The sequence below is a fragment of the Dendropsophus ebraccatus genome, chromosome 11, assembly GCF_027789765.1.
Source record: "Dendropsophus ebraccatus isolate aDenEbr1 chromosome 11, aDenEbr1.pat, whole genome shotgun sequence".
Taxonomy (NCBI): Eukaryota; Metazoa; Chordata; class Amphibia; order Anura; family Hylidae; genus Dendropsophus; species Dendropsophus ebraccatus.
Window position 1 is genome coordinate 45,557,273 of NC_091464.1, and position 23,660 is coordinate 45,580,932.

General features: G+C 44.4%; 1 protein-coding gene across 2 annotated transcripts in view; it reads left to right on the forward strand.

Moving 5' to 3' along the window:
* Positions 1-419: 419 nt before the first annotated feature.
* MNT (MAX network transcriptional repressor) overlaps positions 420-23,660 on the forward strand; it is a 50,027-nt gene continuing 26,786 nt past the window's right edge. The window contains exons 1-3 of one of the 2 annotated variants that reach the window (XM_069944530.1): positions 421-744; positions 20,337-20,940; positions 23,222-23,263. In XM_069944530.1, coding sequence (XP_069800631.1) covers positions 669-744; positions 20,337-20,940; positions 23,222-23,263 — 722 coding nt within the window. In that variant the 5' untranslated portion in view covers positions 421-668. Of the gene's footprint in view, positions 745-20,336; positions 20,941-23,221; positions 23,264-23,660 lie in introns of both variants that reach the window. The other variant, XM_069944531.1, reaches the window with a different exon arrangement.

A 23,660-nucleotide genomic window follows, 5' to 3' on the forward strand; every position in this document is an offset into this window, starting at 1 on the left:
TTTTTTTTTTTTTTTTTTTTACAAATAATAATACATAAAATAAAACGCTGGTGTGCACTGGGCCCATCAGACACTATGTGCACGATGGAGGAGACTGTACAAGGAGTCCTAATGCTGTCAGGTCTGATCAATGTAACATCTATGCTTGTAGGAAGCTGCTGAGTGTCCTGTGGCCGGGGAAGCTGCTGAGTGCCCTGTGGCCGGGGGAGCTGCTGTCCTGTGGCCGGGGGAGCTGCTGTCCTGTGGCCGGGGAAGCTGCTGTCCTGTAGCCGGGGGAGCTGCTGTCCTGTGGCCGGGGAAGCTGCTGTCCTGTGGCCGGGAAAGCTGCTGTCCTGGCAGTACGGTGAGGACACCTCCAGCCCCTCCCTCCTCCTCCTCCTCCTCCTCCAGTCTCCGGGTTTTCCCGGCAGCCAGTAGTAGCTCACAGCTCTGTGAGTCCCTTTTTTTCTTGTTGTGTTTCTGTTACTCATCGCCATCTTGTTGCAGCCCTTTTCTTGTCTGGAAGATCAGTGGGGGGATCGGGGGTGACAGATCGGTCTCGGGGCTGCCGTGTATGTAGGATTAGGGATCGGCTCGGTGACCGGTGGGGTGTGAGGACACTCAGCACAGCCCCCTGTATGTGGGAGTGATTCGTGGAGGCGCAGAAGACACTGAGGATTGCTGGAGACATGAGCCTGGAGACACTACTACAAGCAGCCCTGTTCCTGGAATGGCAAGCCCAGCAGCAGCAGCAGAGGACACGTGGTGAGTGAGGGGCAGCGGGCTGAGCTGGGGTGGCACGGATGGCACTGGGGCTGCCGGCTCTCTGTACGGGTAAGGGGCTTATCACACCGCTGCTCTATTGCAGTGTCACGTTGAAACTGAAAGCAGTGATACATTGTTGCAGTGCTGGCTTGTGATTGGCTCCTGGAGGGCTGGATGCAGTGTTACTTTGTGGCACTGATCGGGCTCGATGCTACATTGTTACAGAGGAGACTATAGGCAGGCTGCAGTGCTGACTTGTGATTGGTGTTACAGTGGTGGCAGTGTTAGGTGGCCGGCTCGGCTGGCAGTGCCCGGTGGCCGGCTCGGCTGGCAGTGCCCGGTGCTCGGCTTATTTGTGCAGTTAGCCTATGCTATGAGGAGCCGGAGTTACAGTGCAGGGCGGTGGCAATGCTCCAGCAGCACTTTGCATAATAGCATGACATGGGCTTGTCATATGACTCCTGGCCAGCCTCTCCCCTTAACCCCCTGCCTGCCGGGCGCCCCGTCCCCGGGCTCTCTCTGTGCCGTGCCGCATGTTGTGTGTACAGCTGAGGCGCACGCGGCTCGGATAGATCGCGCGGTATTCGCAGCACCGGCTGGGTTGTCGCGCTGAAGAGGGGAAAATCTACCGGGCGCCCATGGTCGGAGCCACGAGAGCCAGCGCCGAAGGGGTTACGTGCGAGCCGTGACGTGTGTGGCTCCGCCTCTCCCCCACGTGCATTGGGGACACGCCCTGTGGAGGGGAAGGATTGGAGCGAGTCTGAGCGGGACCCGGAGACAGACAGAGGGGGCGGGGCCAAACTGGGCAGCACGCACGCAGCATGATCCACGTAACTACAACCTCCTCCTCCCCCAGCAGCAGCAGCAGCAGCCAGTCCCCGCCGGACTACTTCCCCCCTCTGCACTGACTGCTCTTCCTCCTACACAGAACTGCACGTACCCTGACCTTCCCGAGCACCCAGCTCCCCTACATAGAGCCCCCATACTACAGCACAATGCCGGCTGGCTGTAGCCTTCTCCCTATTATTTCCTGGCAGAGCACTACAATAGCCATCACCTGTCATACCTACCAGAGCACCCACTATAGCCATCATCTTATTACACCTGTGTTACCTGGCAGAGCACCCACTATAGCCATCTTCTTATTACACCTGTGTTACCTGGCAGAGCACCCACTATAGCCATCATCTTATTACACCTGTGTTACCTGGCAGAGCACCCACTATAGCCATCTTCTTATTACACCTGTGTTACCTGGCAGAGCACCCACTATAGCCATCTTCTTATTACACCTGTGTTACCTGGCAGAGCACCCACTATAGCCATCATCTTATTACACCTGTGTTACCTGGCAGAGCACCCACTATAGCCATCATCTTATTACACCTGTGTTACCTGGCAGAGCACCCACAATAGTTGTCTCCTTATAACACCCATATTACCTGACTGATTGTTGCTGTCTCCTTATCATCCCTGCATTACCTGACTGACTGCCTGTATTTGCCCCCTTATTACCCCTGCATTACCTGACTGACTGCCTGTATCTGCCCCCTTATTACCCCAGCATTACCTGACAGACTGTCTGTATCTGCCCCCTTATTACCCCAGCATTACCTGACTGACTGCCTGTATCTGCCCCTTATTACCCCTGCATTACCTGACTGACTGACTGTATCTGTCTCGGTATTACCCCTGCATTACCTGACAGACTGCCTGTATCTGCCCCCTTATTACCCCAGCATTACCTGACTGACTGCCTGTATCTGCCCCCTTATTACCCCAGCATTCCCTGACTGACTGACTGTATCTGCCCCCTTATTACCTGACTGACTGCCTGTATCTGCCCCCTTATTACCCCAGCATTACCTGACTGACTGCCTGTATCTGCCCCCTTATTACCCCAGCATTACCTGACTGACTGACTGTATCTGCCCCCTTATTACCTGACTGACTGCCTGTATCTGCCCCCTTATTACCCCAGCATTACCTGACTGACTGCCTGTATCTGCCCCCTTATTACCCCAGCATTCCCTGACTGACTGCCTGTATCTGCCTCCTTATTACCCCAGCATTACCTGACAGACTGCCTGTATCTGCCCCCTTATTACCCCAGCATTACCTGACAGACTGCCTGTATCTGCCCCCTTATTACCCCAGCATTACCTGACAGACTGCCTGTATCTGCCCCCTTATTACCCCAGCATTACCTGACAGACTGCCTGTATCTGCCCCCTTATTACCCCAGCATTACCTGACAGACTGCCTGTATCTGCCCCCTTATTACCCCAGTATTCCCTGACAGACTGCCTGTATCTGCCTCGGTATTACCCCTGCATTACCTGACAGACTGCCTGTATCTGCCCCCTTATTACCCCAGTATTCCCTGACAGACTGCCTGTATCTGCCCCCTTATTACCCCAGTATTCCCTGACTGACTGACTGCCTGTATCTGCCCCCTTATTACCCCAGTATTCCCTGACAGACTGCCTGTATCTGCCTCGGTATTACCCCTGCATTACCTGACTGACTGCCTGTATCTGCCCCCTTATTACCTCAGCATTCCCTGACAGACTGCCTGTATCTGCCCCCGTATTACCCCAGCATTCCCTGACTGACTGCCTGTATCTGCCCCCTTATTACCCCAGCATTACCTGACAGACTGCCTGTGTCTGCCCCCTTATTACCCCAGTATTCCCTGACAGACTGCCTGTATCTGCCCCCGTATTACCCCTGCATTCCCTGACAGACTGCCTGTATCTGCCCCCTTATTACCCCAGTATTCCCTGACAGACTGCCTGTATCTGCCCCCGTATTACCCCTGCATTCCCTGACAGACTGCCTGTATCTGCCCCCTTATTACCCCAGTATTCCCTGACAGACTGCCTGTATCTGCCCCCTTATTACCCCAGTATTCCCTGACAGACTGCCTGTATCTGCCTCGGTATTACCCCAGCATTCCCTGATAGTATCCTTGTCACCAGGCATCCCCTCTTTACCCCCGTACCTCCCAGGCGCTCACTATTATCAGCCCAGTGGTGACTATGAAGCCCGGTTTATATGGATAGTAGTCCTTTGGTTTGTTTTGTAGCAGTGTCTGTTTGCAGCTTATGAAGACCGTAATGTTCTTCAGTGAGGAGATGCGGCCTCCTTTCAGTGCTGTGATCGCTGTGTTTTCCTGTATGGCTCCAGGACTGAGACCCTATTATTATAGCTCAGTAATATTAGCAGCCCCCCCCCCCCCTCTCCTGTAACCTATGTAATGTAGGTTCCCTGATGCTTGTTATTGAGGTGGAGGCGTTGTAGTAGTAGCTGCGAGCTATGCAGAGCCCTCCCCTGTAAATAAGAACAGGATCACACCCTTAGTAGGTGTCAGATACTCAGCGCTGTCCTGTCATCCGCCCATCACCGTGCTACTACACTACATATATGGAGCTCATGTGTTAGTGTCTTGTACTGGCAAAATAAACTGGTCTTTATACTGTGCGCCATATGTAGGGTCACCTGATGGCTCCAGCATATAACGTGACATATATCAGGAGGGTATGTTGTCTCTTTATACCAGCTGTGTGGACCTGCATAGGGTATGCTATTGGGCATACACCTTTCACAATGCTAGGTCTGTGTACTGTATCAGACACTCCAGGTGGTGTAAGTGACAGCGGCGATACAGCCTCCCTTGTATCCTTTCCGTAGTGCAGACACATTTGTATGCGAGTCATCAGCAGTGATGTCAAGGAAACCACCGCTGTCTGCTGCAACAGATTAACCATCTCAGACATGGCAGTGACCGCTGCCATGGATCAGACTGGGCTGTATACATTATATACCTGCGCCCATGATTCCCTAACCGCTCATGGTGTGCACACATAGATGGTGGCCGGTCAAAGTGTTTGCTGCAGTGGGAGTAAGAGAGCAAGGTCCAGGCGGTGTTGTGTATGATATTCAGGGCTCTCGCCCTCCTTTCATATTACAGCCGCATTGCTGCGCACTGTTTCTCTTGTTTTATTTGCAGCTTTTAATTTTTTTTTCTTGTCTTTTTCTTTTTCTTTTTTTTTTCTCCAGCACAGATGAGGAGGGGGTGGAGTGGGAGGGGCGGCTCCTAAGTGGGACAGATCCCCCTCCCCTCTTTCCTCCTTTCACTGCTGTGTCTGGTTCTTGGGAGAGCCCTCCAGAGTACATTGGAGTTGGGGGAAGGGCAGACACTACAGGGCAATCCTTATTAACCAGCTTCCTGCACAGCCAGAAATCTGAGCTTCCCAGCCCTTGTAGTGGAGGCTGCACAATCTGCTGGCGATATTGCAGGGCGGCGTTTCTGTATCTCAGCCCGGAGAGTGCTCTAAAGGCTGCAAATCATTCCTATATGCGTCTAGTATTCCTGATTCTGGTCAGAATCTTCTATACCATAGCAGTGCACGCAAACAAATAGCATAAGTGGTTTGGCGAATGATCTGTTTGTTTTTTTTGCTGGTTATAATACATATTTTTCTCTATGACGTTCTATTACTGCAGATAAGTCTAATGCACGCAGGTGTACTGCAGCTCCATATTACCTCTGAGCAGGGATAGGATTGTATGTATCTCCATATACCTACAATTCCATATAGAGGGTTTTGCTGAAACCAAAAGAAAAAAGAAAATGTTCCATCAGACAATGAATTACCGAGGTATTATGCGCTGCTGTCACTGATGGACAGAAGCTGCTGTATTTAGCCAGTCATTTCCCTCGCAACAAAAACATTGTTTTTCAAAGCCAGGCAAGGTCCATCACAGTAGAAGCTGCTCTGCCAAGCGGCGGCTCCCCTCTATGATGCCCATATAATCTAATAGTATATGGAATTGAGACATCCCCTTTATGGGTGGGCAGTTTGCATGTTAAAGGGAATGTGGCATCAGAAAAAATACATTGTTTAAATCCAAGTTTTTCTGTTAAAAAGGTGTTCAAAAATTTTGTAAAAAAATAAAAATAGATTCTGCCAGTGTAGGGTAAAAATATGAGAAAACCTCTACTTACCTAGCCCCAGTCCCTCACAGATCCTTCTGTCATAATGTTCTTCGGAGGAGATTGCTCTGAACAGGACCTGTCAGTTTAGCCAATCACTGGCCGCAGCAGTGTCTAGCCTTGACCAGTGATTGGCTACGCAGACAGGCCCTGCTACCAGCACTGATTCAGTACCTGCCTGGAATCAGTAAAATATTAATCTAAATGACACATTAACTTTAAAGGGCCAAGATCACAGGCTGGCACTGCCCTCTGCCCTGGATTTCAGCTGCAGAGAGATCAGAATTGGTGCAGCAATAGGCCCAGCGATCATGTCAGGTAATCGCATCATTTTACCAGGTTAGTAAGTCTTCCTTTGTTGGACGCGCATCTTTCCATGTAGTGGGGGATGTACAACCAACCATTAATGGAAGGGCTGCCTGAGGGATTCAGGGGGGCTTGCACATTTGTTGTGCTGTGTAAAGGCTCATCAAAGAAGCGTCATTGTATTACATCAGCCCTGGGGGATTGGTGGTAAAGTGAATGACATCAGCACACATACAGGAAAGGGGGCCGGCCCACCTAATAGGGGCCCCAAGATGGTGAGAGGTACTAGCGCCCCCACATTAACCTGGAACCAGCACTGCTGTCCATAAAAACGGAGGCAGAAGAAAAGGATTTTGCTCAGTTTTGGAGATTACAAAGTGACATCACTAATTGTAATCAATACCATTGATCAACGGGAGTCTCACTCAGGAATCTGTCATGTTTTCTGCACTTAAGTGTAAACACACACTTAAAGAACACTAGGATTGGTGCTAGGGCATGAATCATTCCAATGCTGATAATCTATGGCAGATAGCAGTCATGTGGCTGACCTCTCCCTGACCAGTCTGATAACATGGGAAGTAGTTTGAGGTCATGAAGGTCAAGGTTGGGGACCTCCAAAATCCTGCTTTGGTTTCTATTTGGCAGTTTAGGAATATGGAAAAAAAGATGGAAACAAAGTAAGTAACCCTTTACATGTCGGCGAGCTTGAAGGCTAGTTTAGGCAAGAAGTCTGGATCTGACTGTGCACACTTTTAGTTGTCGATGTGTTTACCCTATTGTTAGTGTTATCTAATCTAGTTTATTGATTATTGTTCATTAGATTGCCACTACAGTTTTCCAACAACCCCGATAAACAGTAATTGTTAAAAGTATGAAGATACGCAGGGCAATTATGGGCTGAACTGCCTGATTATTGAATCCTATACATTGTAGAGAGTGACTATCTGACAATTGTACATGGGCACAATTCTATACTGGCCTTTTTACTTGACATATGGTTTAAAAAATGTCCTTAATATCCACATCTATTGTACTGTAAAGTGCTGAAGATCTTTGGTGGTTATTCCCCTAGGTGTGAATTCACCCTTAAAAGTTCTGACCAGTGCATTCATTTCTGGCTGTCCTTTGTTTGTGTGGCTTATCCAAGATATGAGCTCTGCTGCCTGTTTCACAGGTGTGTACTGCGTTAACAGGTCCTGCTCTGACCGCTGGGTTAATAACCTGAACTGACTGCATCATAGATCACAATGATGCTGTCAGTGTGGGCCATTAGACCTGCTGTATTATGGAGGCTTGGGCAAAACCAGCTTGAACCTGTAGGTTGTAACAAAAGAAAAAATAATTGCCCTGATGTATCTGTCAAAATTTTTTAGATTTTTTGACTCTGAGAAATATCAATCAATCACAGCTTAATTTGAAAAATGAAAGCTGAGCTTTGGATTGGTTGTGATAGGCCTATATACTTAAAGGAGAACTCCGGGCCCCATCTAAAAATCTGGTGCGGACAGGGGGAACATAACGAATTTATACTTACCCTTCCCTGTTCCCCCGCAGTATGGCATTACCGCTCCCAGACCCCCACTGGCCTTCTGCTCCTGCAAATTCCCAGCTGAAAAATGGCAGCTCAGCCAGTCAGTGACTGGGGCAGGATACCGCTGTAGTCACTGACTGGCTAAGTGGTACTTTCAGAAACCCTGGAGAAAATGAAGACCGTCCGCAGTCAGTGTCCTGTTGATACAGTGCTGTGGGGGCACAGGCATGGGTAAGTATAGATTCTTTATTATGTTCCTTCCCCATCCCCTGCCCGCACCGGATTTAGAGACGGGCCTGGTGTTCTTATTTAATGCTTACTGCTAAAGATTTTGCATTGGTATGTGCCCTCATGAGTGACAACTACAGGAGACCACCTTGACATTGGAATAGTGGATAGTAGAGATGAGTGAATTTATATTAGAAACTAAGCAAAGCGCTTATACGCCAGCTGCCTTTTATCTCCCTGCCTCTCCACCCCGGATGCCTGGAAAAGCTGGATCCAGTCCTGAGAAACTTCTCCCAGTTCTCCGGGGCTGGATTCAGCTTTTCCAGGCACTTAGGGCAGCACGGAGATCAGAGGCAGCCGGCATATAAGCGCTTTGCTTGTAATGTTTGTAATGTAAATTCGCTCATCTCTAGTGGATAGCAATATAATCTACCATGGCTTGGAATGGTGCAGATGTTACAGGCCACTATATGCAGTCACAGCGGTGGGTGAAGAGCAAAGAAGAATATTAATATGTATATCAGAAAGGATAGCAAATCAATGGTGTGGAGCTGCAGTTGTGCTGAGCTGTTTTTATTACATTTGCCAATGTAATAATTATTGTTTAGCAGGAACCTTGTGAGCAGGAGAATACATTGTGCCAGCTCAGGAGGTCACAGGGTCAAGTCTGCTTTATCTGCAGCACATTGATTCCTCACTCAGTCACATGACCAGAGATTAGTCTGCAGCTTCAACACCATCATTCCTCTTAGGACACAAGTGAAATAAGGACAGTGGTTTCTTTCATAGCACTTGGAATGCAATTGCTGACTAGTGTATAACTATAAAATAAGGACATCTTAGGTTGTGAAATGTGACCCCTACTGATCCCTAAAACTAAGGGGCTGCAGGGATCCTGTTCTTTGGTTTCCTGGCCGTGGTGGTTATTGATTTTGTATTATACAAAGTAATTTCTCTCAGGTTTGCATCAAATTTGTAAAGAAGATATAAAAAATGATTTTTTTTGTACCGCTATGTACCTCACTTGGTGTTTTTTTTACATGAATGGATTGGCGCTAGCACTCGGGAACTGGGTGGCGATTTAAAAAAAAAAAAAAAAAAAAAAAAAGACCATGGCGCCGATCCATTCATGTAAAAACGCCAAGCTATGTACCTAATGGTACATTCGCTTTAAAGTATACCTGCCGTTTCAAAAGATTTTTTTTAAACCATCATGTTTTTGTTATATTAACCCTTTAGAGTGATAAGGTGATTTAGTGCCTCATTTGCTGCTGTTGAGCCCCTAAGAGTCCTCTCTATTGTGCACAGTTATTCCTCATTATATTTCATCAGGTGGGACCAGAGGTTGGCCATTTACCAGTAGTACTCATAGAAGCTTACTTTACCTTACTTGTCTGACCAGTCACATAATCTAAATATGACATGAGGAGGAAGAAGAGGGTTATTGTAAGGGTGGGTTCACACTACGGAACCCGAGCTGAGAATTTCCGACGGATTCAGTAGCTTGTGTATGTCAAGGGTGGTAAGGCACGCGGCCCAGAACGGGTACGAGCTATGGAATCCTTTGGACATTCTCTGCTCTGGTTTCGTAGTGTGAACCCACCCTTAAGTGATATCTTTGCAAGGTGTTATGTGAGCAGAGGTTAATAAACCTGCAGCACGTCACGGGGCAACTGTTGCTGATTATAAGCTAAAGGGAGGGAAGAGGGGGATTACATTCAGGAGGCAGCACTGTGTACGTACAGTAGTAGGAAAACCTGTAACAGGTCCTAGAACTTTATGGGTGTTGAGGAATAAGAGGGGAGCCTAGATTTACCTTTTAGGAACAGTAAGGATCCTTTGGAAGAGGTAGACAGGATTACAGATTGTAGACACACAAGCAAGGCTATCTACCTCTGTTGCATATAGCAGTAGCTATCTTACCTGATCACCCCATACACATGATTGCTCTATATGGAGAGAGGAGGGGTAAGCCACTGCCAGACAATTCTGGCGGCAGCTTATTTCCCAAAATACAAAGGGGTTCAGGAGTTAAAATCCTACATGCCCAGTCAATGTCTGCATAAATATTGTCTGTCTGGGGGGGCGGGGGCTTAGGCATTCAGGAGGCCTCCATACACAGATGATTGGTCAGTCCTGCTGAAATGGTCAGGGTCAGCAGACCATTCACTAATCTGTATAGGGGCCTTTACGTTCTGCTCACATGTGTTGATGGCTTTGCTCTTACTGTTAACAATAGTACAAAGCTTAAAGGGGTACTCTAGCGTGGGGGCACTTTTGCGCTGGGACCGGGGACAAGGTGGCCGAGGGAAAAGACGTCCACTCACCGGGCGGGATCCCGGCTCCTTCATTGACTGGCTGAGCGGACCTGAGACGTCAGACACCAGGAAGCGGCCGGGCACCGGAGCGCCGCAATGCGGGATCCGCCGCTGGAACCGAGGAGGTGAGTGGACGTCTTTTCCCTTGTCCACCTCGTCCCCGGTCCAAGCGCTAAAGTGCCCCCACGCTGGAGTACCCCTTTAAGGAAAACCTGATGAACCCCCATTGTTCAACTGAGAACAGTCTAAGTAAATGTTTATTCCTTTTTCTCTTGCTAGAGGAGCAACCATTAGGGAACCTGCATGGTTCTTACTGTTTTGAAATGATCATTCCTATGGTCGGTTTATATTGAATCAAGTTGAGAAGGACAATCTGTATGGTCATTTTAGGTGACTTCTATACTTGCTGCTTGTCACTTACAGAAGGTTTTGTTGTGACAGTGCACAGGTAACCATGATAACCCTTGACTTGTGTGGGATTCAAGTCATTTGTTCCAGCCAATATCCGTTACCATAGGTCCTGACCCCCATCATCTTATTCTAGACACTGATTAGTATCCAGTTACCTACTGAAGTTAATTAGTTTCAGTTCTCTCAGTCTGGAGACGGTTATATTCAGGTGTTGTGATGCGGCTAGTGGGTGAAGACCCTGTATGGCCGGTGTCCTAACCTACATACACTATTATGTGGTTTGTTTGTCTCGCTTATGTAAGAACCTGCACAGTTACTTTCATGGTGTCTGACGTAGTTCTGTTGTTCTACTTCCTTTAACTTTGTAGCAGTTTTATTTCACTTCCCTTTTCCTGTTGCTGGAATACTCAGAGCTTCAGATACATTTGTGTCTGTGAGATGTTTCTGGTAAGGGATATGGTTCATTACTACACCCGGATGAGATGAGGATCTAGCAATGATCATAACAGATCCTAATGTACCCATGCTACATAAAACTGTAGAAATGACACATTCTTAGGGGGCATGCACATGTTTACTTCATGTTCCATGCATGGAAGATATGCTATGGATCAGAATAAGGAACTCCCGGCTTCATCATTCATAATGATGCTAGGAGCTTCGAGACCGTTGAGTTATTCAAGCTACTGTACTGACATGCTGTGTCAGTACAGTAGGGTGAAGATTTAAACTATTTCAGAGCTCTGAGCATCATAACGAGTCATGATGCCTCCTTAGGGACCTATTAAACCAAGCGATTATCGGCCGATCGGGACATCGACGGTCTGCTTCCCATTGCTCCGACTGCTGATCTCTTCAATGGGCCACCCGGACAATCTTAGCATCGCCTGGGCAGTGAGCACAGAACAAGGAGAAAACAAGTGCTGACCTGACAGGTTGGCACTCGCTTCCTCCACACATCATGCCATGTAATACAGCCTTTAGTTCACACTGACTGGAGAAATGACTATTATATATATATATATATATATATATATATATATATATATATATATATATATATATAGACAAAGTCCGTAGCACACCATGGAGTTCCAATCCAAAAGTGATTTATTCAAAGATAGTGGCGTCACTGTAAGATGTATTATTTTTGAATACATCACTGTTGGATTGGATATGAGCTCCATGGTATGCTGTGGACTTTGGCTTATCAGTGCTTGGACTTGTGATCAGGGTTCTTTACGCTGGCACCAAACACACCCAACGCATTGGATTGTAGAGGTGCTGCTTTTCTGTGAAGAAGAGAAATATATATATTTATATATTGTAAATATTAAGTTTATTAATAAAGAAATTATAGGAATAATAAAGATGTTTTAAGGAGGGGGGGGATAAATGATTGTCAAAGCTGTTAGGGTTATTTTCTCTTTCCTTCCCGTGTTACTATAGTATTTCATCCGTTTAGTGTAATTTTTCAGACTTCTCTGCCTGCTACAGGGAAGCCTTGTGTAATCGGAGAAGACACTAAACCTGTGTAAAAGCCATGTTTTATGCACATAGTGTATATGTTTACGCCAGCTATGTTTCCCTTAGTGTACATAACTTTGTAGCCACCCACATGGCTAGTATAGTTAATGTGCACTGCCTATATACAACTCCACTGACTATCGTATTTGGCCTTCAAGAATCTAAAATCCATCCAGTATACATATGCCAAAAATGCTCTTGGCTTGTTACCATATTGTGTGTGGTCATCATCAGACCTCCGTAATGGGAAAGCTCTAATGGCTTCACCTGTCCAGTACAGCTATATGAAACTAATCTTGTCGTTTATAGTATAAATAAGCCATATTAGGACGGTTTATTCACAATTTACTTGTTGAGTAAATGTTATACTATGGTATTCAGGTGTGTATTTCATTGTATTTAATGTTGATGCCAAACACATCTTTTAGTCCGATAGCCTTTAAAGTTTGCTAGGATGCTGTATGATCTACTGTGACAGTAACGCTACGTTCACATCAGCATTTGACCATCCGCAACCATTCCGTCTACCTTTTCCGTTTTGGAGTAAGCAAAACGGAAACTGTCGGATCCATTAAAATCCCCATAGATTCCCATGATATTTTAGTGTGCTCCGTTTGCATGCAATCCGTTCAAGATCAGTTTTTTTAACAGAAGAAAAAATAGTTTTTGCAGTATTTTTCTTTCCGCTTAAACGGATCACGAACGGAAAGTGCACTTCGGTGTTTTTATTCACATTGTAGTCAATGAGGATGGATCTAAAACGGAAGGTATTTCGTTCACATCCATTTTTTTTTTCATCCGTTTTTGCACTAAGCATGCACAGAAGCAGCAAGAAACCAAAGAAGAAAAATAAACGGATAGAAAAACGGATGCTGACTGATGTACAAAAGTCTGTTTTTTTTAAGCCAAAATACAAACGGACCATTAAAAAAAATTAACATTTTGCTATCAGTTTGCATCAGTCTGCTCATCAGTTTATGCTCATCCGTTTAATATAGACGGATCCGTTAGAAGAAGAGTTTTATTTTATAAAAATAAATGACTCACTGCAAAATAGACGTCCATATGTGATTTTTGTGTATTGGCTTACTTGTTTGCTGTGTAACTCAAAAATAGGCCAGGCAGCTTCTAGATCTATGTAGCTTGGCAGGTGGGCGCTCCGTCAGTTCCATGAATTCATTAAACTCTGCGGCTACAGAGCCTCTAAGTACTGATTTTCAGTTTATAGGCCTCCAATCTACACATTCAAGTTTAACAAAAGTTTCTCTGTCTAGTGTAATATCCAGAAGAAGTAATCAGTGAGGCAGACATTTTTAAGGTATACCTTAAAGCAAGCGTTATAAGTAGGAATCGCTGTGGTAAAATTAGTTATCTATATTTAACATTTGATTAGATTCCTGTTGTTCACAAAGTTTAGGAGACCAGTTGTTCCCACTTGGAGAACTAAAAAAAACTTTTTTTGTAAAAACATTACATTGCACACATTAGGGCCCAGTATACAGTGTATGTCCTTCCAGCGGTACATTTGCAGAATAAATGTGATAATACTAACCATAACAAATGTCTGTCAGGTGAAATTTCACAAAAAAATGATTATTTTAGCTGACCAATGACCATCCGCCATCGGCTTTGTTTGCCAGACAAAAGATCTTTTGTTCATGGACAATCCTTTCCCTATAAGAGTATATGCACACTAAGGAAATCACACGGATAACTTGCAGTGGATTCCATCACTCGCCCCCCCCCCCCGACCCCGCGCTGATTGAAATTCCGCCGGTCCCATAGGCTCCATTCTATAAGCAGGCAGATTCTGCCTTCATGAATTGTCATGTCAATTCTGTGGGCGGAATCCGCCTGAACATAGAATGGAGTCTATGGGACGGGCGGAGAGTGAAGCGGGAGTGTGCGGGGACGAGCAGCGTTATCTGCGTGTTTTCCTTAGTGTGCATACACCCTAAGGATTGTGTATCCTTTATCCAGTGTCAATGAACATGTATGGGCAGCTTGAACAATCGATTGTTCACCAGTTTTAAGGTTGGCATACACATTCAATAACTTTAAGCTGAACAGTTATTTCTCCTTTCCTACCCATACACATGAACTTGTGTCTGATGGAAGTTAAACATGTATAGTGGCCTTAATTCAAAGGTTGTTCATCCATCAGCCTAGTTCTCTCTAATGCATGAGGCCATCTATAGAAGGTGAAGGGCTGCCCCTCTTACCAATAGTAAGTTCACAACTAGATGTTAGGTTGATTATCCTGTGTTTCCCCCACCACCTGCTTTAATCATATTAAAATAATTTTTTGAGTGCAAAATGCATGGTGTGACGAACAGCACTTTGCTGAATTTTATCTGTGACCCAGAGTTAATTGCAAGTGCACCTGTTTTGTAAAAAACATCTTCAGGCACTGCACAACAGTACACCCATTAACTTGGGTCACAGATGCCCCTACCAGGCACACACTAGCGATCTTTCCCCTATGGAACTTTGTCAAATCTGACATATCTAACCCCTGGAACTAATAGATTTTTAGAACAGCACAAGTAATAAAGTTTATAAACAGCGATATAAGCTATATTACTAGGAGAATGGTGCATTACTGGTCATGTTGTGCCAGGTCTTTCTTTTAACAGCATGCATTCCCATAGATCAAGTTCGGTCTCCCCCTCCCCTGCTCATAGCTAAGCCCCATCCTCACTTCCTTTGTTAGGTCCTGGTCTGTCTGTTACTAGAGACTTAATTATCTTAACAACAGGCTTGTAAGTATGGAAGACACATAGTGGTCAACACTTTATAGCTTTTTTTTTTTTTTAAAGATTTTTGGTGAATGTTAGGAATCACATGGGTTATGGGTAACAACAGTGACCGTTGTGGACCCCTAACTGGAGACTCCCTACCAATTTCATACAATTTACTGTAAGAAATATGTTTTCTTAAACCAGATAACTCTGCAGAATCTATGTGATTCAAAGAAGAAATATTTTTCTTGTTGTTTGGCTAACAGTAGGGTACATGCATGAAATTCCTTGGCTTCATCACCCCAAACTCCGAAAGGGTCACATTAGGTTGTCTAGTGTAGTTTTCATGTAACATTTCTGGTGAATGAACATTGATTGCTGACCTGAATAGATGGCAGCTTAGTTTGGCACGGACTGCGCAATGTCACACTGAGCTTCTATTTAATCAGGATCTCCTAGTGCACAGTACACGGACTGAAGCCAAGGAACCATTCTGTGCGAGAGCCTGGGAACATAGGAAGAGGCCTACACTACGTCCATGGCCTTTTTAGTTTGCAGCATCCTTCTCCCAATAAAGTAGAAGCATTCATACCCAGAATTGGGCACTGTAATAATGGGACTTTTTATGCTGCAAGCCTGTAGACTTTTTCATGTCGGCATAGCCTCCTTCCATTTACTAAAGATAGGGAGATTTTGTTTGGTAGTGTTGGTGCTTTCAAGCCAATGTGACTTTCACATTCCATTCACACTTTGGAATTAAAGAAACATCAGAACCTAGGTATTGATCATAGGATTCTAAATCCACTACGCCTCATGCTTAGGTCTTATTTGTCCACACTTAACACATTTGTATATGGACAGGTATACTAATAATTATAATATCAAATAATTTACATTTAGTTTTCTTAGTTATTCTTTGATACTTTACCCTTCTACCTCTTGCTAATATTGCATCCTAGTTTAGCTGTAAAACCAGTATGAAAGGTAAAGGTGCGGTCTAGCTAATACCAGGACAAAGGGAGGAACATAGGGAAGATATACAGGTACACAGCTTCCCGCTTTCTATAGCCAACTAGGTCAAAACAATTATCCCTATATAACCTGTATCTCTGCCTCTGATGCTGCTGCAGCAGTGCTGCATATGATGACAGTGTATCTGAGGACTGCAGTATATTGTAATAGGTTTATACTGCTCACGCTTTGCCTCACCATATGATGGATGTAAACTGCGGGATACTCTAACTGGATTTGCTGTTATTGGGTTATGTGCCTTACTGTACAAAAAAACTGGATGTCATACCATACAATGCATTCTAATCTGCCAAATCAGGCCAATTCAGCAGATCATGGCTCTGTGTAACGAAAACAATCATCGGCTGGTTATGTCTTTAGGTCCTGACCTAAAATCAACGGCCTCCGACTGCGCATCGCCATGTGTAATAGGGATGGATTGCCGATGAAATTTTTAAGAATATAATAAAGTATATATGTTACCTGTCCTCGCATCCCGGGGCTTCTGCCGACTCCCTGGTGTCTTTCTGGCTTCTGTTCCCCGCAGCCGCTGCGAACCGCAGAGCCTCTCTTAAAATGACAGGCCGCTCATGGATTGGCTAAGTGGAATTTTACTTCAGACACCGGCTCTGCAGTTCTTGCGGAAAGCAGGAGAAGCCAGGAAGACACTGAGGAGCGCGGACAGGTAATATATAGATACTTTATTATTTTATACTAAAGGCAATGGCTGCATGGACATCCCTAATGATGTCTGTGTAGCCCTTGCTGCACCATAGTCGTGCCGTGTAATATGACAGCATCAGTTTGTGACTGTCATTGTAGCTTTTATACAGGTCTATTATGATGTGAAGCCTGAGGGTATGTTCCCACTCCGGTATACACATGGAGACCTCAAGTGGATTCTGCTGTGCGACCCCCACTTGAAGTTCCTCCTGTCCCATAGACTTATTGACGTTCGCCTGTGAATTCTGCCGTCCGCCCAAAGAATTGAATTTATGGTGCGTTTACACAGACAGATTTATCTGACAGTTTATTGAAGCCAAAGACAGAAATGAATTTGAAAAGGAGAAATCTCAATCTTATCTTTATGACCTGTTTATAGTCTATAATATTTGGCTTCAATAATCTGTCTGTGTAAACACACCCATTACTTCCATTATTGTGTTTTCCAGATTTCCTTTTCCTTTTCTTTGCAATGTCCCATGTGACTGGAACCAGCAAGTTCATTAGCAGTGGATTGCACAGCTGACATCTTGCACATTACCACATGCCACTGCCAATGGTAGCGAGCTCATCATTTCCTGGCACTGTACTAATGCAGATTCCAGAACATTGTCACTTTGTTAGTGAACTTAGGTGACCAGAAAGGCCTGTGGATAATAGTGTGGAATGCTGAAAGGAAGCCATGCTGACGGAAACTATTTCAATGGATATCAGTTTTTTCAGCTGATAATACACTACTTGCTTATAGCTCAAGCTAAATTTCAGCTCAACTTCAAGGAGGCATTTACAGAATGTGTACCTGTTAGTTCTTGGGGGGGGGGGCATCCTGCTGTGCCCTAATTTAAATCTGGATAAAAATATTGTAATAAATGATGTTTTGCAGAACCCCTTTAAGGCTGAGGTCACCTAGGGCTCCTCTTTTACTTTAAGCCTATAAAGAATGTGTGTCCTGTTCTGAGACACTTGGCCATGACTGACTGACTTTCTTGTGCCAGCCCAGTGACTCACAGTGTGTGACTGGCAGAAAACTTCTTTCCAAGCCTGGAGGAGGTGAAGGCCTTGGTTTCTCATACGGAAGAAAGGTCTTTGGATAAGGAAGTACTAAAAACTATTGCTGCCATCATCTGTCGGCTGCATATCCCTTATTACATGGGCAGATGTGTGGACACATTTGTTTTAGCAAAGTTAGTTCGTCGGCTGATCACTGGCCTTATTACACTAGGCAGTGTCAGCCTGTTTGAGCCCAGTGACCGAGATTTATTTAATCTCTCTAAATCTAGAGTATGCAGTGGCCAAATGTGTTCAGGCAGATATCTGTGTGATAGGTCCGGTGATCGCTCACTTTTCACATGTGGAGGAAATAATCTACCCTTTACCGCATGTCTCCCCATGTAATAGAAGATGTGCGGCTGAGGCCTGAGTAAAGGCCCTGTCACACAAAATGTTTATCGGCCTTACTCGGCCGATTGTTCAAGCCGATAATCGTTTTGTGTGATAGGTCATGTTAAAAGGCCACCCATTTGTGCAGCGATGGTCTGCTGTGCGAAGCTCTGCACAATAGGAGCGGCAGCACAGACCGCCCGAACAATCTAAGGATCAGAGCCTTTACACGGTTTGAGTAATCGTGCTGCCAGGCCACACAAATAAAGGCTTATTCCCACGTTCTGTGAAACACTGAACCCATGGAGGGGGAAACCATGTAGTGGAGTCTTTACCTGTCCGGCATCATGTAGCAATATCATGCTGGTAGCAGAGAAAGCATTTGAATCTTCGTGGCACTGTAATGCAGCTGCTGCATGGCTCTGTCATTACGGTGCTGCAAGGATTCAAACACTTTCCCTGCTACCAGCATGATATTGCTACATGATGCCGGGAGGGGAAAGACTCCACTACAGGGATTACTATTTGTTTGTGTGGCCATTTGAATGCATTGTTATCAGCACATCCCCTGATTAGACAGGGAGATGTCATTGGTTTACCCCTTTATTCCCCTTAGACAACGTATGTGCAAACATTCATGTGTAAGGAAAAGTAAGAAGAGATTGCCCAAGCCTAACAGATAAGTCAGGTGAAATTGAGTAATTTGTACTCGTTTTAAGCTTGGCGCTATTTTTTGAGTGTATGTCCGCCATTTAATTGCAAACAACGGCCATTATTTCAAATCAACGGCAAGTGTTATAAAATAACGGTAATTTCAACAGTGTGTGAACAGAGCCTTTCTGTGTTTTTCATCCACTCCTTGTTTTGGTTACAAAATACTGAGCCAAGATACTGTGCGGGAACATAGCCTCAAAGTGATATATGCTGTGACAGATTCAGGTGCCACAACCTGGTACATTTGTTTATAAAACTTTTAAGTCGTTTGGAGCGATAAGACATTCTTTTTTGGCAGAAAAAAAAAATACACAATAATTTTTTTTAGGTATAAAGCCAGATAACCTTATTTTTAATGACTAAAAAAGTTCACTTTTTTAAATAAAATACATAATTGTGTCAAAAACTGCCACGTGTGAATGCAGTCTAAAACGTCATCTATAGGTGCAGAAAATGTGATAGTGGTTCATGCCTCCTACACGTGCACACACCATCTACTCACTGTATGTGAACCAGACTCTATAAATGGCTTTGCTGGCAGACAACTCCATTTCTCGTTCTGAGAACCATGTGTTATGTATTAGCTGAGAGTCAGAAGGGAATCTCTAGATCTGCGCCTCCCACCACATCATGGTTACTATGCCAATGACTAAGTGCTCACTGAAGTGGATCACAACCCATTTAAAGAAGTTTTGTGCCTTAACTGGGCAGGGAAGTGCGTCCTTGTCTCCTCGTGTTCTTGGCGTGCTTGCTTCTGATTTGCATGTTAATTCCTCAGCAACAATTGTATAGATTCCTCTTCTGTAGCTAGTTTTGGAAACACCCATGCTAAAGTCAGATAGATTTGTGTCAGTGCAAAAGAGGAGCCCGTGGAGCCTCATTGAAGAGTCTCAAAACACAGGACTAGCTAGGACTAGGCATTGCTCCCACCTAGCCAGAATCCTGCTCCACACTGATGAGGGGCAACACCCCGAAACAGCTGTATGTGGATGGTTACCTAGCCTTGGTTTATCCCTTTGTCATTACATTGACTTATAGGGCCACTTAGTATGGTGGTTTTGGTGGTTTCCTAACAGGAGCCACCCCTTGGCTGGGTCCTTCCCAGAGGGATATCTGGCTAGTCCTGTGTTTTGAGACTCTTCAATGAGGCTCCACGGGCTCCTCTTTTGCATATTCATGTTTCCCAGGGGGCAATGCACCTAGGACTTCACTGCATTGAGCGCTTACATTAGCAGCCGGCAGTGTTGTCGTTTGGCTGGTCTCCCTGAGTTCAGCAATATGTTTCTCTTAAGATTTGTATCAGTAACTTTTTGCTGTACAAAAACATTTCTCGGACTGGAAATGGTCAACAAGGTGACGTTGACAAAGTTGGTATTTCATTAGGTAGCGCTGTTTAGTAATGTTTTTCCTTTGGTCAGTAGGTTGTTGGCTTCATTGGTACCTGGTATCTCCTTCTCATTTCTTCATAAAAATAGAAGTTTTAGGTATTCTTGTAGTTATAGATTTTATCAGTAATTTATTCTGTATGGGATCTGTCAGGGTTCCCCCTACAATTACCGGGACCAAATGCAAATTGCATTGTACATAGATAGAATTACTCAAAGGTCAAGTGGGAAACGTTCAGCAGATTAACCTCAATGTAGAAAAGGTCACTTGGATCTAATGTAATATATATATATTTTTTTACTCTATCGTTGCAGAGGAAAATGATACAATTTTGCTGGAACAGGAAGAAGAAGAAGAGGAGGAGGAAGAAGAAGAAGAGGAAAAGAAAATAGTTTCTCAAACAGAAGAATTGGTAAACCAGGCTCCTCCTGATGCTGCTTCTCCACCGGCGCCTGCACCTCCTCCACCCCCACCTCCTCCCCTACCTACTCCAGTAGCCGTCATTCCTCTTCCTGTGGTAGCCAGCACTCCTCAACCAGTAGTCCAAACATCTTTGTCATCTCCTGTTGTTCAGCGTCAGCCAGCTGTTGTCAACCCACCTGTTATCAGCAAAGAAGTATCCTTGGCTCCTGTCATCCAGCGACCACCAGGCCCTGGGCTCCCAGAAATCAAGTCCACCCCTTTGAGTGTAGGAAGTCCTAAACAGCTGCATCATTACTCTACTCCTGTGTTGGCAATAACACATCACCACATTGTGCAGCAACAGCAACAACAACAACTGCAGCAACAACCTATACAGCCCCAGCCAACAGCCCTACAGCACCCACAGCAGCAGCCTCCAGCACAACCTTTGGGTACTCTTAGACTATCTTCACCGGATGATGGAAGGCCAAATGAGCAGAGAAGGCGACCTGGAGGGTAAGACCTTGATGAATAGAACCCAAATAGGTGCTTTTGGTGACACTCTGCCTCTCCATGGAGCCTTTGGTCTCTTTTAACACCCCAAAATGTCAGTGCATTTGTCATTGCAAGAAGTGATGCAGGCATATGTTTCTATCTGATCACAGAGCAAAAATATACTAAGAAAGCTATGTAAGCATGGAACAGATGCGGCTGCACAATTATATTAAGCATGCATTCTCTACCCAAAAGAATTGCTGCCGCTAAAGCTTTGTTCTTTTCTACGTCGTTCAGTGTCAGATCTACTAAATGGCACCAATGGTGCATGACTGAGCATTCACTTTTAGTGGGGGTACTCCTGGTACCCCTGGGATTTGGTTATTTTTGATAGAACAAAAAAGCACAAGGTGCAATGCTTTTTTTTCCCCTTTAAAGTTACTGACCTCTCGATAGAACCTCATGTCGATGGAATCTGTTGGGCACTGCTGCCATCAGTTGGGCAAGGGGCCCATCGCTGCACTGTGGCTTCCATTATAAACAGAAGCCACAGTACTAATGTAAATAGGACTTCATAAAGCTGTCCTATTTATAGAGATCAACCCATCATTGTTACTATTTGCTCTGCTCACTGCAACTATGGGAAATCACATCCAAGTTCCATGTAAGCAGGCAGATGTGGTATGCCACAGAAGGCATATGAATATATACAACCTACAACTAAAAGATGCTGGACAAAATACTAAATTTTATCAGAAAATACTTTATTGTTACATACAAAAAATATTTTAAAACATATTAAAAAGGGAGCAGAAAAACATTCAACACATACATCAGATGGTATACAAGGCAGAAAAAGAAATTGATATAAAATGTTATATATAATAATGAACAGATGATGGTATATCAACTGACCCACAGAGGTGTGGAACGTGTACACAAAAAACTATATAAGAGAAGTGTGCTAGAAAATAATAATCACAGTATAATGCTGCAAGTGCAGACTAAGGTGCAAGCTAAGTGCAATCTCAAAAATACAAAGCAAAACAATGAGAAGAAATGTATATCACACAATAATACCTCAGACCTCTGGGTGTAAAGATGTCCTGCCTAGTATTACCACTCACCCAACGCTGCATTTCGCCGTACAAGCTTTATCAAGCTTTATCAAGCTTGACCCTTGATAAAGCTTGTACGGCGAAATGCAGCGTTGGGTGAGTGGTAATACTAGGCAGGACATCTTTACACCCAGAGGTCTGAGGTATTATTGTGTGATATACATTTCTTCTCATTGTTTTGCTTTGTATTTTTGAGATTGCACTTAGCTTGCACCTTAGTCTGCACTTGCAGCATTATACTGTGATTATTATTTTCTAGCACACTTCTCTTATATAGTTTTTTGTGTACACGTTCCACACCTCTGTGGGTCAGTTGATATACCATCATCTGTTCATTATTATATATAACATTTTATATCAATTTCTTTTTCTGCCTTGTATACCATCTGATGTATGTGTTGAATGTTTTTCTGCTCCCTTTTTAATATGTTTTTAAATATTTTTTGTATGTAACAATAAAGTATTTTCTGATAAAATTTAGTATTTTGTCCAGCATCTTTTAGTTGTAGGTTGTATATATTATCCGGATGTATATGGATATTGGTTAGTAGAGGTCCGATTTTTTTGATAAATAAGAAGGCATATGAAGTAACCTTTTCTAATCTATTCCATAGTCACGTACCTATTGATTTAGCTGCACTACTAAATTATTACATTTGTTTACAATGAACATATTTAGTTTCCCTGTATAATGTTCCTGCCTGGTGTAGGATGATGGCCCATAAAAATATCTCTCTCCTCCTATGATATATACCACTGCCGTACATTGCTACTTTCAGAGAACGTACTGGAACTGTTGGCCAGTGTAGTAAAGAAGAATGAAGAAATTCCATTTACCCTTTGTTAGAGCACAGTCCTGTGCAGTGCAGTGAAATATGAGCATTCTTTCTATTATAATGTTGTGTGTGTGTCAGATCGTGTGGTCTTCCTCTTGGTAAAGCCTTCACCATGCAGAGTAATAACAATTTTGGCAACTGAGCTTATAGCCATCTATATTGCTGAAGTCTGAGGTACAGTGTGGGATTGCTGGTCCATGAGGTTATAGTTTATTCTCCCATGAATGCAATATAGCTTCATTTCCAACACTGCTCTGTGGAGGGTTTTTTTTTTTTTTTTTACACAAATGAGTTTAAGGCCGTAAAATAGTGGATTATATAATGTGTTTTCCGCTTTTTTGCCTGCAGGGCTGGCACTCGGGAAGTTCATAATAAATTGGAGAAAAACAGGTATGTAACTAGCCCAGGCACTCTGCTTCTTTACCAGCTCCCCAGACCACTTCTAAAGGAGTGCTCCATGTTATACTTAAGGCGAATGTACCATCAGTACATTTACTTTAAGTTTTGCACATGGATAAAATGGCGCCGGCGTGAGGAAGCCGGTGTAGCAATCCTTTTTTTTTGAACCGTGGCCTGGTTCCTTCATACGGAGCTGTTCTATTCCCGGCACCAGCCAGGGGTGAAGCACTAGAGGTGGGCCGGCCTGCCCCTCTATGATGCAGCTCCATTAATTCAAATACCTTCATTTAGCAAACTTGCCTCTTTCTCCTGATATGCTGCTCTTTGCCTCCAGTTGTTGACGGCTCGTTGTCTAGGTTACCGACCTCCACTCTGCTCTAAAAGCAGT